Below are 15654 nucleotides of genomic sequence, written 5' to 3' on the forward strand. Positions count from 1 at the left end.
AACGCATTCCAGAACATGCATGGCAGGCTGGAAAACCGGTCGATCTGCGTTGTTCTCTAGTAATTGCGATTCTTCAGTCGTTTCTGAAATCTGTTAGCTTGCTTGGCAAGACAAACTTGACGGCAGTCGCCCCCGCCAACTTTGTTTTTCCCCACCCAAATCAATTCTTTGCAGTGATAATCATCATGCTGTCTCGCACCGCTCCTAGCAGCACTGTTGGCCGCTGCGCCCAGGCCCAGCGTCGCGTGGTGGCTCCCATCCCCGCTCGCTCCTCCATCGCACGCAGCCGGCAAGTCGCGTGCCAAGGCCTGTTTGGCCTGGGCCTGCCGGAGGTTGCCGTGATTGCTGGCGTGGCAGCGCTCATCTTTGGCCCAAGCAAGCTGCCTGAGCTGGGCAAGTCGCTGGGCAAGACCGTGAAGAGCTTCCAGACCGCCGCGAGCGAGTTCAACGACGAGCTGAAGGCGGGTATGGCGGCTGACGACGCCAAGAAGCCAGCTGCGGTTGAGGAGAAGAAGGAGGAGACCAAGTAGAGGACAAGTCGGGCCTGGAAATGGCAGGGGCGAATGGACTAAAATAGCGGGTCGCGACCGTCTAGCCTGCAATGGGAGCACATCGTGTACATGTGCAGCGTGGCCTTCAGGGACTGTAGGTGGTGGGGGTGAGGCGGGCGCAGCGGTTGGGTTCATGACACGGTCTTGAACACGTTGGGTTTGCGGACGCACGCCGGAGTGCCAACAGAGTGTCAGGACGCGGACGGGAGCACGCGCGGATTGGAAAATGCGTACACATAGAGCAGAAGACGTTTTTTCAGGGCTGGCAAGCGCAGCGTTTGTACTGCTTACAGGCTTTGTCAACTGCCTTGAGCTTGAGAGAGAATTTGATGTGGTGGAGAGATATCATCGGACCAACGCGGGCATGGTGTACAACTGAGCTGCACACTCAGGATAAAGGAAGAGCGGAAGCTCCCCAGCGTGTAATGTTTTTGTGCTGCAAGCGTACTGGTGAGAGAGCACCAACGACAGTGTCCTGCGTTAGGGAGGGGTGGATTTCGGTGTCAGGCTACCCAAGGGTGCCCCCATGATACGTATTGCACATGTAGGGGGCTCGCGTCTATGGAAAGACCAACTGAAGGCTTGGGGGCACCTCGGGCCTAGCAATTGCGTGCCGGGTGCCCAGCGGTTGGGGCAGGGGTGGGTTGCAGGGGTGGAACCACATCCTGGCAAGCTCCGGGGTGTCCCGGCCTCCAGGGGAGCACCGAGCACGGGGTGTTGGCGCCCGGCTACAAATCGTTACAACCATTAAGAGACTGACAGTAGCGGTGCAGATGAAAGGCCTGACAGGAGTCAGAGTTGGGCTTGACAGGGGTCAGTGGTCCACAACACGGCCCTCCGATTCCATACACACACGCAGTGAGGATGGTACTGGCGGGCCAACCTTACCTTATACTCCAGCAACTCATACGACATCTCATACACCCGGAAGCTCAGCTTCGAGCCCAGACCGCCCTCCTGTGCTGCTCGAAATTAGGAACTATGCCTGGCCGTGACGCTGGAAAGGCTAAGCCTCTGAAGGCGCCTAAGAAGGTAGGTGGATATCACAGCTCTCGGATGTCAGCTGGCGGTCTCGGGTAACTCTGACTCGGTCGCTCTTTCATGGATTCCTGTCCGAGGGCGCACCCGCGGTGCTAGTTGTGAGGGATTGCCCTGCAAGACAAAGATTCATCCGAATTCTGGCTTCCGCTTCGCGGACTGTTGCTTTTTTCGGCGGCGAGGGCTGTCCTCTGCCGCTGTCAGCAGCGCGTTGGCTTAGCGCTCTCGGAGTTCCGCTGTATTGCGGATGCTTCCTGCTTAAGGGAATGCCCAGCGCGATCGGGCGGGTGGCACCCTCTCAGCCGGACTGACCCGCGCCTCGCCCCCCGACCTGTTGTGCACAGGCGGACAAGGACTACGACGACAGCGACCTGGAGTTCCTGGCCAAGAAGAAGGCTGAGGAGGCTGCCCTGAAGGAGCTGCGTGCCAAGGTGAGCGCAGGGCAGTGTTGGGGCTAGGGCACCACCGTACTACCTCCACGCAAGCTCGTTAACTGTGAGGGTAGGCCATGCCGCCCAAACACCTCAGGTTGTGTCATGCATGTGACGTAGCATCTGCCACTGGCGCACTCTTACATGATGCCTTCCTCGTGTGGTGCCCATGCAGGCGGCTAAGGGTGCCATTGGCGGCACTGGCCTCAAGAAGTCGGGCAAGTAAGCCGGCCAGTCGCCGGAAACTGATCGGCACTAACGGAGCGGTAGTTGAGGCTGGCTTGTGAAATACCGGAGCTGCACAAGGGACTGACGCAAGTGCAATCGCCATGAGCAGCCAGAGCGGCACGCACAGCGCACATGACGGCGGCGGCCGCACCAAAGCAGTGAACGGTAGCGCGGCGCCGGGCACGTCTGACTCTGTGCCACAGGACTGCCTTGGCTGCCGTGTGGCGGGCTGCTTGTTTGGTGTGGGTGGGGCGGGGTACCTGGGCACGGTGCTGCTTCAGGAGCCACCACCTCGCGGTGCGCATAGATACGCCTTGATTGTTACAGCCGGCACCATGTTTGCGTTCGGCATGTATCGCGCGTTCGGTTGAAGGTTATATCCTTGCGATCAATCATGGGATGAAGGAGCTGTGTGTGTGCTGCCCGCATCCGTGAAGCGTATGACGTGAAGTTTAGCTTTGACCCAAAGTCATGGAGACACATGACGCGGTGATGAATTGTGTGCTGGTTGCGGTGGTGTAAGATACAAGGTGGACAAAAGCGTCTTGTGCTGGTTTCGGGTGGCACGCGGCACGTGGACTACCCTGCTGTGTGCAAGTTGAGAAAGAACCAGTTCCGCAGCTCAACCAACCTCCGCCAGTTCCATCCTCAATGCTCCATCGTAAATTTGCTCAACTAGCTCGTTGCGTGTGAGCAATTCATTGCACCGCGGCCCAGTCTTCCGTCATCAGTTCGACAACTGGTCCCGGCGTGCAGTTCCAGGTGGTAAGGCCAATGAGTGGCCTCAGTGCCAAGCGCACATGCATCGCCACACTCCTTACTAGTTCTGCAGCACGACTGTTCTGTAGCAATCGTTCCATGGGCCATACGGTACAAGTCCAAACAGCCCCCCAGCGCTGTCAAGCGCTCCACATTCCCAGCACTTGTGTGCCAAGCCCCCCACACCCAATCTCAACCCCAAGTGGACACAGGGCTCCTATCTTAATGTCTCCAGACATTAATCGGCCATTTTGGCCGTTTCCTAGACATTCCTCCCGGGGGCTAATGTCTGGGGTGAGACTTTGTTGACCCGGGTTTGGGGCGGGTTTTGTCCGAATTCCTATGGAGAAGCCCCCAAACCGCCTGTGCCCAGACAAAAGACGGCGGCCATCCGGCCGTTTTTGTCTGGAGCCAGACATCACCCCGAAAACAAGATACGACCCCTGAGTGGACACACGAACTAGCCACGCATGGCCGCAAACAACGCCCTGCTCCGCTGCAGGCAAACTGAAACTCCCACACTGCTCACGCGGCGGTGGTGTTGGCGAAGCGCTGCCGCCATATCCCGGACACCTCCGCGTACACGTCGGCGATGGGCCGGTCGGTGCGAATTGTGGTGACCTTTCCGATGGCGCGGTAGTGCTCCAGCACAGGCTCCATTTGGGACTTGAAGTTCTGAGCGGCGAGCGACAGACAAACATGCGGACTGGTTAAGTTATACCGGTACATGCCGCGCCACACGTACACTCAGGGCCACATGCTATGCGCCAATGCGGCACGCCCGCGGGGCCGCGTTGCAAAAGTCGCTCAACCCACCTTGACTCGCTTCTTGATGGTCTCCTCGTTGTCATCCGCGCGGCTGCCTTGCCCGGCGCGCCCTAGCAGCCGCTGCAGCATGACCTCATCCGGGCAGTCGAACAGCAGCACCATGTCGCAGTCGTAGCCCACCTGGGGATGAACATGTGTGGCATGCAGGACAAAGGTTTGGAGGAAAGGTACTGGGAGGGAGCACAGCCGGTGGTTGCGGCTTGCAAGTTTGAAACACTTCCTGCCGCAGTTCCGCCAGCCGTCAGTTCCAGGCTACCGCTTCACTGCCACTCGTCATGCAGCGCAATACCCACCAGTGTCCACCGTGCACAGCTGCTGCAGGCTTCCTGCCCAAACACAGTTTCACATAGCTTATGTTCAAACGCAACGTCATCTGGTCCATGATAGCCACCACCGTCTCCGGCTAATCCGCACCTGGCTGGCCCACACAGTCCGGTTCTCGTGGTTGCGAGGAAACCCGTCAATGAGCACCGTGTCCGAGGTGGTGGTGGCCATGGCCTTCTGCAGCAGGCCCACAGTCACCTGCAGGGAAGGCAGGCAGACGGTGCGTAGCGGGACGCGGGGAGGGTTTTGATGCGGTCACGTGTGCACAACCCATCCGACCACCCCTCCTCTGGGTGGGTTCCTTCAGGTATCCCCGTCCATGTCCAACGCGCCCTGCTAATGGATACTTAACCATCGTACGCCCCACAATTTCGTGCCCCAAGCCCCTGGGAATCAACTGCCCCCAGGATCTGGTACCCCACCGCTCCGCACGCCGTCCCCCACGCGCCTGCCGCACCTCCGAGGGAATGATATGCCCCTGCAGGATTATGTCCTGAAGCTGCTTGCCCTCGGGGCAGCCGCTGGCAATGAGAGAGCGAATCAACTCGCCGGCGCTGAAGAACGGCACGCCAAAGTCGCGCGCCAACATGTCGCACTGCGCTTGGTGATGATGGGTGGAGATGGAGACCAGAAAGGACGGTAAAGAGGTGGCGTGAGATTCACCGTAACTGCACAGATTCCCAGCCGAGAGGATTCGTAACGTGCCCAGTACCTGGCGCTGGCACCGCGTGCAAGTAAAGGTAGCAATACCGCCCCCGTACCGTATGAACCGCATGGGTCAACCCGTGATGACCCTCGTACCTGAGTCCCTTTCCCTGAGCCGGGGCCGCCCACCACGAACACAACGCGCTTCTGTGCAGACCCTGCTTGAGCAGTGGGCGCCTCCTGCACGGGCCAGACGCACATGCTTTGGGACGTAGTGTGCCGTGTGAGCGCAAGTGGGCGCCTGCACGCTAGACCGCCAACTGTAAGCGGGGCCCGTTCAAGGGTGGGGTGTCGCCGCCTTCCCGCAGACACAAACCCCGGCCCACGTGCAGCAACACGCACCGGCGCAGCGGCGGTCGCCATCGGCGATGCCTGAGCCACCACACTAGCTCGCGGGAAGACAATGCGGGATGTCACCGCGGCCTGCGCGCACCAAGAGACGGGGGCTGTTTGAAGCGAATTCTGATGCGGCCGGGCCAAAAGCTTGCCCGCAGCCCCCAACACAGGTCGCACCCTGACGTCCGATGGAATACGCCTGAGTAGGCTGTGTCCGCGGTAAAGATGGTGGTTCGCGAGCGCCATGGTTTTTTGCTTGCAAGCTTTTGGGCGTCCGAAGCCGGGTGTCGCAATAGGACTTATTTTCGTGCTTGATGGTGATTACTGTACATGCGACGCTTGCGTGCACTTATGACAAGAAGATGGCAGACAAGGACGCCATTGATTGTGTCAGCATGTCCTTGCCCTTGCCGTTTAAGTGGATACTGTGACAAATTGACTGCGCTATCAGCTGGTTATATTAGCTCCGGTTCCTTTAATTGACCACCTAACTATTCGAAAGCCCTTGCTAGGGAAACCTCCACAAACCAAACCGGGGCCATTTCGAGTCTCATCAATTGTGGATACGGCCTAAATACTCGACCATTTCGTAGGACGGCTCTGGACGCCGCCGAGAAACATACCGGTGGGCGCCGCCCGGCGCGGCGGAGCCAGCAGCCATGGTGAAAGCATATCTTCGCTATGAGTTTTCTTCAGCATTTGGGGTTATCAGCAGCTCCGCAAACCCGGCCTACGATGCGAGCGGAAAGCTCCTCTTCACATCGGCACTGGAGTGCATCTCGGTGTGGAACGCCAAGCAGGGCAGCCTGGTGCGTCCTAAGTTGGCGGCATGTTAGGTCTCGTGAGGAGGAAGCAGACCATGGGTTCAAGTGTTTCGGTATGAAGTTGGGGGGTGCGCAGCGCAAGAGGGTGGGGTACAGCAGCTCACGGCACGGTGCCCCCCAGTGGGAAAGCGTGGGCTGTCCCGTGGCAGGTCACTCCCGCGCGACATGCTAGAGCCAATGCAGACGACTCACACGTTGATGCTCCCTGCATGGCATCAGGTCCGCACGCTGAGCCCGGTCGTGGCCAGCAGCAGCGGCGGCAGTGGCTCCAGCGCGGCGGTGGCGGAGGTGACGGTCATGACCTGCGCGCCAACCGGCAGCATCATTGCCGCCGGCTATTCTGACGGCACGGTGAGGGGAAGAGCAGTAACACATTCAGGCTAGTCGTTGGCACGCCTTCACCTGTTAGCGGCTTGTGTGTATAGTCGGCTCAAGGCGGCAAGGAGCAGTCGGGCCACTGACGGGCATTGGCGGCTTTCGTTCGACCGATATGGCGCGCAGCCGCGCACACTCTGCTCCCTGCGCTTCAACTTGCCCACCCGGCGCTGCCACTGCCGCACAGGTCCGGCTGTGGGACTACCAGTCCGGAGACTGCGCAGTGACGTTCAAGGGGCACAAGGTAGGCAGGGCGGGGCGGCCCGGGCGTGTGCCACTAGACGGGTCGGGGAGCCACACATTTCGGGGGCCACGACGCGTGACAACGATTGGCGTCGGGACCCAACGCCAGCGGCCCCCACGCGGGCACCAGGGGAGGTGTGATTGCCCCAGCGCAGCCCCCGCACGTTGCTGCTCACACGGCCATGCGCTCATCCCCCGTCCCTCGCGCCCGCACACACCCGCAGTCCGCAGTGTCCAGCCTGCGCTACCACGGCGGCGGCGCGCTGCTGGCGTCCGGTGGCCGCGACACGGACGTGATCGTGTGGGACGTCGTGGGCGAGACCGGGCTGTACCGACTGCGGGGGCACAAGGACCAGGTCACGGATCTGGTGAGTGGGGCCCCAGGGCGGAAGGCGGGGAAGGCGAGGGTGGCAGGCCGCTTTGGGGAGAGGGTGCTTTCCCGTCATTCCCTCGAAGAACCAAGAGACAGTGCGCGCGGCCAGGACGTCGTTCCGAGTGAGGAACATTTGGCGCCACATACCGTATCATCGACCTTTTAGAGGCAGCCCAGAGTCGCAAGCCGCGGTCGTCAACAGAGCCCCGCCGCTGCTGCTTGCCGCTTTCTCGCACCCTGCACATCTCATCCGTGCTGCCCGGCCACGGCCTGCCTGCGCAGACGTTCCTGCCGCGCCAGTCCAAACTGGTCAGCTGCAGCAAGGACGGCCTGGTCAAGGTGCGCGGAGGGGGCGGCTGGGGGTTCAGGAGGGCTGAGGGGTTAGGGGAGAGGGACAGGGGAGGGAAGAGGGTCAGCGGAAGCGGCAGCACCTGGGGCTTGGGAAGGAACCCGGTTGGCGGGAGTGCACCTGCAGCTGCCCCGCTACCGTACGTAACAAGCACGAACGCGAACGGCACACACACGCGCTTGCCTCGTATCGGCCCGCAACCGGTCTCCGCTCCACGCTCAACTGCTGCATTCCTTCGAAACCCCTGTCGCCTGCTGCTCTTGTGCCTCCGCTCCAGGTGTGGGACCTGGACACGCAGCACTGCTGCCAGACGGTGGGCGGCTACAAGGCGGAGGTGTGGTCGCTGGACGTGCACCCGGAGGCGGCGCTGCTGGTCACGGGCGCCACAGACGACGAGATACGCATGTTCGCGGTCAGGTGCGGAGGGGGAAGCGGGCGGGCAGGTGCAGGGGTTTTTGGGGGGGAGGTGCAAATGGCGGCGGGTCGGCGCGGACGATGGTGAGCGGCGGTATGGCCGCGGGGCCAGCGGCACGGCTTGCGTAAGTCGCCGCGATGCAACCCGCACACTCACATACATCATGACATTATAATCTGCATCACCACGCAGGGACCCCGAGTCCGCGGACGCCGGTGACGCTGAGCCCAGCACGGCCGCCGCCGCCGGCACCGGCACCGGCGCCGGCGGCCGCGACCACACGGTGCTGGTGGCTATGGGCGCCGTCAAGCGCGGCGCCGCCAGCCACGAGCGCGTGGCGCTGCTGCGCTTCAGCGGTGGCGGCGGCTGGCTGGCGGTACAGGGGGCGGGCCGCGGGCTGGAGATGTTCCGGGTGCGTGACGAGGACGAGGCGCGGCGGAAGATGAAGCGCCGCAAGAAGCGCCGGAAGGAGAAGAGCAGCAAGAAGGAGAAGGAGGGCAAGGGCAAGGGCAAGGCGGGGGCTGCGGCGGACAGCGATGACGAGGACGACGCGGCGGGCGTGGGCGCGGCGGACGACGGCGAGGACGGCATCAAGGTGTGTACCGTACCTGTGTGTGGACTGTGGAGGGCCGGGGGGTGTCCTGAAATGCACGGGAGGAAAGCTGCCGGTGAGTCTGCCCACGTCATTTCAGCCGTGACTAGCTGGAATCATGACATCGTCAGCCCGGACGGTTGAGAGCAACCTTATGGGATGGACATTTGCCAAAGCCAACCGCCAACCCCGACTCTGACCGCCATGCATCGGACTAACCGCCAGCGCTGCCCGCCACCACCAACAACAACGCGGCCCGCCCCCCTCTCGCTGCCCTGTGCAGGCGGGAGACGTGCTGGAGGCCGTGCAGCTGATCAGCAGCAAGCACGGCAAGATCCGTGCCTTCGCCTTTGCGCCGCCCGCTGCGCGCCTGCCCGCCGGCGTGGCGTGCCGCCTGGCGCTGGCACTCGCCACCAACCAGATCGAGGTGCGTGGCAGCGGCTCCCCTCGCCCCACGCAGTGCCTTGCGCTGCCCCTGTGGCCACCGGCACCAGCTGATTGGGGTCGGAGCATGAGCATGTTACATGGCTTGAAGTCCATGCGGCCCCACTAACTCCTTTGAGTCCGGAGTCCGGAGTTTGGGCTCGGGCTGCCCCCCGGCCTCCTCGCCCTGTCCCCCATGTCCATCACCGCCATCGCCTGACACCGTACCACCAGCCGTTCACTCATGCTCCCCCCCTCCCTCCTCCCTCCTCCCTCCCTCCTCCCTCCTCCCTCCGCCCTCCTCCCTCCGCCCTCCGCCCTCCTCTCGCCTCCCGCCTGCGCACACGCAGGTGGTGGACGTGTCTTCCGAGTCGCCCGAGTACGCCACATCCAGCCGCCTGGAGCTGCCCGGCCACCGCTCCGACGTGCGCTGCCTGGCGCTCAGCCCAGACGACTCGGCCCTGCTGACCGGCTCCAGCGACGCCCTCAAGCTGTGGAACCCGCGCACCGGCGCCTGCCTGGCCACCATGGACAGCGGCTACGCCCTCAGTGTGCTGTTCGTGCCGGGAAACAAGTTCGCGGTGCTGGGCACCAAGGTGGGTTTGGGGGTGGGGGTTGTGGTGGTGGGGAGATTGGGGCGGGTGGAGAGGTGGAAGGGAGGGAGGGTCTGGGCGGTGGTGGATGACATAGCGGGCGATGGGTCGGACGTTGTGTGGACGGCTTTAAACACATGGTGGTGACACTGATGCAAACAGAAGTTTCTTCAGTCTCATACTTCGCTGAGGCCGAAAACGCCGTTGCGGAGAAACCTTTCTCTCTGAGTCACCGAGCACCAAACGCATGCATATGGCCGCCCATGCACTCTGCATGCCAACTCGAACTGTGGGCGTTGATGCTAACAAAAGTTTCTTCAGTCTCATACTTCGCTTAGGCTTCGGCCGATGCGGAGAAACCTTTCTCTCTGAGCCCCTCGCAACCGCATTACCTCTCCGCTTCCTGCCCCTCCCCCCATCCATCATGCATGCCGGCTGCCCACGTCACATCCCCTTTCGGGCACGTGCCCACCCCTCCGCTCTATCCCTTTTCTCCTCCCCGCTCCCCCTCCTCCGACACCACCTCTCCCCCGCATGCCTCCGGCTCCTGCTGCAGGCGGGCTCCCTGGAGGTGTACGACCTGGGCGCGGCCACACGTGTCCACGTGGAGGAGGGCGCGCACGGCGGCGCCGTCTGGTCGCTGGCGGCGCTGCCCGACAAGTCCGGCTTCGTGTCGGGCGGCGCGGACAAGTCCGTCAAGTTCTGGCAGTGGAGCGTCGTGACCACGGCGGGCGCGGGCGCGGAGGGCGGCGGGCGCAGCCTGCGGCTGGCGCACTCGCGCACGGTGGCCATGGCGGACGACGTGTTGAGTGTGCGTGTCAGCCCGGACGGAAGACTGCTAGCAGTGGCGCTGCTGGACGCCACTGTCAAGGTACGAGGGGGTTACAAGCATGATTGTTTGAGGAGTGAAGGCGTAGCCAGGGGGAGGGGTAGGCTATTTAAATCCCGCGTCAGCCGGGGGCGCCGTGCCGTGTTCGCGGCTGCAAAACGGAAGAGGGATCCGCGGTGGGGAGCCGTGGAGGTTGCTGGTGATGTTGGCTGTGGGCCATTGCAGCGATTGGTGGTGGTGGCGAGTATGTGCGTTAGCACTTTGATCACTTTGGGGCGAGCCGATTGCGGCGCCCGGGAGCTGCTGTCGGTGCTGTGTTTGACGCCGTGCTGTCACCCACATCCAACACATGCTGCACCCGTATGCACACACTCGCACCCTTGCCGCCACACACACACACACACACACACACATCTACATCTCCCCGCACGCCCCTTCCCCTCCCAGGTCTACTACGCCGATAGCATGAAGTTCTTCCTGTCTCTGTACGGCCACAAGCTGCCGGTGCTGTGCATGGACATCTCCTCCGACTCCACGCTGCTGCTCACCGGCTCGTCGGACAAGAACATCAAGGTGCGGCAGCACGGCGCCGGCGCTGTGTCCTGCAGTGCTGCTGTAGAGGGCACAAAGGGACAAGGGTAAAGATGGATCCCCGGTGCGGACTGCGTTTCCACACAGCGCCAACTCCCCTCATCGCACCCCTACTCGCGGCCCTGCACCGCACCTCCCCCACAGCCTTCCATCCTCCAACACGCGCACATACGCACACACGCACACACGCACACACGCACACACACACACAAAATCATTCTATCCCTACGAACCCGCACAGGTGTGGGGCCTGGACTTCGGCGACTGCCACAAGTCGCTGTTTGCGCACGGCGACGCCATCATGTCCGTGGCCTGGGTGCCGGGCACGCACTACGCCTTCAGCGCCGGCAAGGACCGGCTGCTCAAGTACTGGGACCTGGACCGCTTTGAGCTGCTGCTGGAGCTGCCCGGCCACCACGGCGAGCTGTGGGCGCTGGGCGTCAGCCAGTTTGGCGACTTCGTGGTCACGGGTGAGAGGAGCGGCGGGAGGGAGGGAGGGAGGGAGGGAGCGGGGAAAGGGGGGATAGTTTATTCCAGGCCCGACTAAACAAGAGGGAGGGGGTGCGGTGGGGTGGGGGTGCGGCTGGGGCGACCCGGGGCTGGGCACAGCAGGGGTGTAAACCATGTGGTCTGAGGAGGACTGGAGTGGAGAGGGGTGGAGCGGGCGGGTGCGTGGCAAGTGGCGGCATCGCGTGGTGTGCAGGCGCCGCCGCGCTGCTACTCGGGCATGCTCACACCCGCACCCACACACTTCAATTGCACCTCACAGCCATATAGGGGTGACGCTGATGCAAACAAAAGTTCTTCAGTCTCATACTTCGCTGAGGCCCAAAACGCCGTTGCGGAGAAACCTTTCTCTCTGAGTCACCGAGCACCAAACACATGCACATGGCCGCCCATGCACTCTGCATGCCTTTTCGAACTGAGGGCGTTGATGTAAACAAAAGTTTCTTCAGTCTCATACTTCGCTTAGGCTTCGGCCGGTGCGGAGGAACCTTTCTCTCTGAGCCCCTCGCAACCGCATACCGCACATCTCCCTCTCCTCTTCCTTCATTGCCGTACGTGCCTCCACACCTCGCTCGCTTGTCCAATGCCCACATACACACTTCTCTTCCCTAACTAGGTACCCCCTCATTCATACACATCCCATCAGGCTCTCACGACCGCTCCATCCGGCGCTGGGAGCGCACCGCGGAGCCCTTCTTTGTGGAGGAGGAGCGCGAGCGCCGCCTGGAGTCCCTGTTCGAACAGGACCTCGAAAACACAGCGGCCGACCGGGACGCAGCAGCCCTGGGCGGAGAGGGCGCCGAGGGCGGCGCCGCCGCGCCGGCGGGCCGCCGCACGCTGGAGACGGTGAGCGCCGCCGACTCGATCATTGACGCCCTGGAGGCGGCGGCGCTGGAGATGGACCGGTTGCGGCAGGCGGACAAGGAGGCGGCGGAGGCGGAGCGGGCCGGCAAGCCGCCGCCGCGGCCGCTGCCGATCAACGCGGTGATGGGCGGCATGCCGCCCAGCGCGTACGTGCTCAAGGTGCGAGCGGCCCTTCGTTGTGTTTCGTGCAGGGGCTTGCCTGCCGGTAGCTGGGGGGGCGCAAAGTGGACGGGGGATCGCGTGCTCGTGCGGCTACGGCTTAGGGGCGGGGGGCATGGGGGTGGCGGGCTGCTGCCCTGATGGATGTGGATCCCGTACATAGCCACCACCAGCTGCACGCAAAGCCCGTGTGACGCCTTCCGCCCTGTTTGGGCTGGTATCTACCCCCCCCTAAGCCCTAGCCGCACGAGCATGCTATACTCCTGTTCCTGGCTACGCGTTCACTTCTTTAATGATCATAAATGTAACCCTACACACACACACACACACACACACACACACACACACGCACACACACACACACACACACACACACACACACACACACACACACACACACACACACACACAGGTTGTGTCGGGCGTGCGCGCCAGCGAGTTAGAGCAGGCAGTGATGCTGCTGCCCTTCGCGGACGCGCTCAAGCTGCTGTCCTACCTGCCGCGCTGGCTGGAGGCGGGCGGGCCGGCGGTGGAGCTGACGGTGCGGCTGGCGGTGCTGCTGGTGCGGCTGCACCAGGGCGCGCTGCAGACCACGGCGGCGGCGCGGCCGGTGATGTTGGGACTACAGCGGCGGCTGCGGCGGGCGGCGCAGGGGCTGAAGGACGTGGTGGGGTTCAACATGGCAGCGCTGGGGCACCTGGCGCGGCGCGCGCGGGAGCGGGACGGCGGCACGGAGGCGGACGGCGTGGCGGGCGTGAAGCGGCAGCTGATGGGGCCGGCGTGAGCTGTGATGGAGAGACTGTGGTGGAGGATGGAGTAAGGTGGATGATTGGCTGCTGCTAGAGGGAGGATGGTGGCTGAGGAGACTGTGGGTGGCAAGCGGATAGTGTGTAAGGGTAAGGTCTGCTCCGCTTCCAATTCGGCCCTTGACGTGCGGCCGGTTCCTGCCTTGCCGGGCGGCGCCAGGCGGCGCCTTGAACACGAAGCTGCAATCCAATCAAGCGCCATCCGTTATGTGTAATCCGGCACTGACCGGCGTACGCTCCTCCCGCGTACAACCGCAAACTCCAGGTTACCTGAAGCCGGGTTTAAAGCCTTCGGCCTTGACTGCTTGACGTGTCGTGTGGCTCAACCCCCAACCGCTGCCCATCACTGCCCCACCCTCCATGCCAGTATGTTTATGTATACTCGCCACACACACGCAACCATCATTTACACAGCTACTTGCTTAGAGCACGACTGCTGTGCGCTGCAGAGAAATGCTGCCTCTGCGGGTCACCGAGGGCGTGGCCACATTGTTAGAGGAGGCTGCTAGCTGTTCCAGCCTACCAAATGTAAGATTTGCCAAGCCAAGTCATGTCCGGGGCTCCAAGCTGAGCGGCGATTGAAATCGCTCGCAGGACGTGCGCGAGGATGCACAAAAGCTGCATGGAGCTGAGCAGATCGACTGGAGCAGTCTTAAAGCGGTGGCAGATGCATACAGGTGCGGTCGTGGGGTCACGGAGCCGAAAATTGCCAAAACCGAACCCGCGTTTTCGCTCCTCGCAGGGCAGCAAACCCCGGCAAGCCCGTGTATCTGCATAAGATATGTTCGCAGCGGGACGTAATCCTGCCGTCGCCGCCGGTCAAAGAGAAGAGCCCAGAACTGGTCGCCAGGTTGGCGAAGCTGCAGGCGGAGCTGGACAACAAGCGGTGCGTGCCAGGCTGCTACCAAGCGCCCGCCGAGGCGCCGCCCGGGTTTCCCTGATCCCGTACATGGGAGTGAGGATAGTGCTTGGGGTTGACGGTGGATGGGGAAAGGGCGCGGCGGCCTGCATGCCCAACGCGCACACACCGTGCCTGCTGCCGTGGCGACTCGGCGCCACTATCCCCAGCCCTCAACCCCGGGCGTCTCTGCCCTCCCTTTTCCTCCGTCTCCTCCCTCCTCGCTCTCACTTCTCCCCCAACAGTCTTGCCCCCTTGCATCCCGTGCACCCCTTGCAGCTATGACGCGATGGTTGCGGACGTGACGTCGGCGGAGCGCAAGGCGGACGAGATGCGCGGCGTGCTGCCCAACGCGCGGCTGCAGCTGTCGTTTGGCGCGCACGTGCTCGTGACCATGTTCACCTTCTGGGCCACTGCCTTTTACGGCACCAAGATCTGGTTCGGCTGGGACCCGCTCTGGGTGAGGCGGAGGGAGGAGGGCAGGAGCGGAGGAGAGGGACACGGGCGGGGTTTGTGCGTGTGTAGCGATTAGGGTGTCTAGGGCAAGGGGGTGTGCATGTGCAGGTGGAGAGGAGTTCTGTTCTTACATCGCTGCACGCTTCGCTGGTTTTACCCTCCCCCTTCCCCCGCAGTCGGGCATGGCGGGCGCGGTGGGGCTCACGTGCGGCCTGCTCATTGAGACTGTGCTGCTCATCATCCGCACCAACCGCTTCACCAGCCTTGAGGACAGGTGAGCCGCACAGTCTACCTGAAGCGAGTACGCAGTGCGCATGCCGTGCGCGGCTCTGTCAAGTCCAAGCGCGGCGCTGACACGCTAGAGCCTAGGTTGCGGTGCTAGACCAGTGCTCTGTGTGCTGTACCAGGCAACGCTGCAACGGCTACCATAATGTCTGGCCCAGGCGTAGCTTATCCTGAAATTCCCCGTTTTTCTTTTCCCGCCTCGTCAGGATGCCTGAACTGTTTGACAAGGACAAAGTGCGGGAGGCGTACGCTAAGCTCAAAGAGATCAAGCAGCGCGAGGCTGAGCGGAAGAAGGCGCAGCCGCGGGAGCAGAAGCACGCGAAGCGACAGGAGGCGGCGGAGGGGGAGAAGGCGGCGTCCGGGGAAAGCAAGAAGTCGAAGTGAGCGGGCAAAGAGGTGGATAGGGCAGGCTGTTATGGGGAGCTGTGGCCATGGTGGCTGTGTTGGGGGATGAGGGGAGGTGAGCGAGAGGGACCCACGGTGACGCAGCGTGGTCTCCACGGCAGGGTGCTCCCGTCCTTGCCGACTGTAAAGCCCTGCTGACGTGACTCTGGCTGCACCAGTTATGGTTTACGATGCCAGTTTCCATCGGGTGGCAGTACCAGCACGCAGGCAGCCAGGGAGGCCGGGACGATTGAGTGCTGCCGAAGACGGCCTGCGTCCACTGCCCGTGGTGTTGCCGCCAAGCCCAGCACCCCCGCACACAGTGAGTTGAAGCCACGCAAAGCTAGGTCCCGCCGGGCCCGAACCACACACTGTCGCTTAGCCAGGGTAGCGTCGCTACAGCCTGGATTTGGATCCAGCCCCCATCAATGGACTGCGTACGACGGAATCCATCGGACCGTCCGCGGTCGGCAGGCCACTCCAAGAAA

The 15654-nt window shown here is 62.8% G+C and overlaps 5 protein-coding genes across 5 annotated transcripts; 4 read left to right on the plus strand and 1 right to left on the minus strand.

Annotated features, from left to right (window-relative positions):
• Positions 1 to 29: 29 nt before the first annotated feature.
• CHLRE_10g438550v5 (uncharacterized protein) lies at positions 30 to 989 on the plus strand. The gene has a single exon (XM_001690512.2). The coding sequence runs from the start codon at positions 186 to 188 to the stop codon at positions 528 to 530; it is 345 nt and encodes a 114-aa protein (XP_001690564.1). The 5' UTR covers positions 30 to 185; the 3' UTR covers positions 531 to 989.
• A 410-nt stretch (positions 990 to 1399) lies between these two features.
• On the plus strand, positions 1400 to 3401 carry CHLRE_10g438600v5 (uncharacterized protein). Its single transcript, XM_043066760.1, has 3 exons — positions 1400 to 1583; positions 1934 to 2020; positions 2196 to 3401. The coding sequence occupies exons 1-3, from the start codon at positions 1533 to 1535 to the stop codon at positions 2244 to 2246; spliced, it is 189 nt and encodes a 62-aa protein (XP_042920157.1). The 5' UTR covers positions 1400 to 1532; the 3' UTR covers positions 2247 to 3401.
• Positions 3402 to 3403: 2 nt separating this feature from the next.
• Positions 3404 to 5517, minus strand: CHLRE_10g438650v5 (uncharacterized protein). Its single transcript, XM_001690327.2, has 7 exons — positions 5378 to 5517; positions 5207 to 5287; positions 4961 to 5044; positions 4617 to 4754; positions 4250 to 4357; positions 3824 to 3955; positions 3404 to 3682 (listed from the first exon to the last, which is right to left on the minus strand). The coding sequence occupies exons 1-7, from the start codon at positions 5444 to 5446 to the stop codon at positions 3533 to 3535; spliced, it is 762 nt and encodes a 253-aa protein (XP_001690379.2). The 5' UTR covers positions 5447 to 5517; the 3' UTR covers positions 3404 to 3532.
• Positions 5518 to 5627: 110 nt separating this feature from the next.
• CHLRE_10g438700v5 (uncharacterized protein) lies at positions 5628 to 13370 on the plus strand. Its single transcript, XM_043066761.1, has 14 exons — positions 5628 to 6009; positions 6244 to 6375; positions 6587 to 6643; positions 6867 to 7010; positions 7298 to 7354; positions 7642 to 7781; positions 7972 to 8374; positions 8655 to 8798; positions 9145 to 9390; positions 9944 to 10258; positions 10664 to 10789; positions 11049 to 11277; positions 11961 to 12337; positions 12750 to 13370. The coding sequence occupies exons 1-14, from the start codon at positions 5860 to 5862 to the stop codon at positions 13119 to 13121; spliced, it is 2892 nt and encodes a 963-aa protein (XP_042920158.1). The 5' UTR covers positions 5628 to 5859; the 3' UTR covers positions 13122 to 13370.
• A 149-nt stretch (positions 13371 to 13519) lies between these two features.
• CHLRE_10g438750v5 (uncharacterized protein) lies at positions 13520 to 15326 on the plus strand. The gene is made up of 6 exons (XM_001690509.2): positions 13520 to 13671; positions 13738 to 13820; positions 13886 to 14029; positions 14321 to 14501; positions 14674 to 14771; positions 14989 to 15326. Exons 1-6 carry the CDS (start codon positions 13597 to 13599, stop codon positions 15164 to 15166), a joined length of 759 nt encoding a protein of 252 aa, XP_001690561.1. The 5' UTR covers positions 13520 to 13596; the 3' UTR covers positions 15167 to 15326.
• The last annotated feature ends 328 nt before the right edge of the window (positions 15327 to 15654 follow it).

This window comes from Chlamydomonas reinhardtii, chromosome 10, assembly GCF_000002595.2.
Source record: "Chlamydomonas reinhardtii strain CC-503 cw92 mt+ chromosome 10, whole genome shotgun sequence".
NCBI lineage: Eukaryota > Viridiplantae > Chlorophyta > Chlorophyceae > Chlamydomonadales > Chlamydomonadaceae > Chlamydomonas > Chlamydomonas reinhardtii.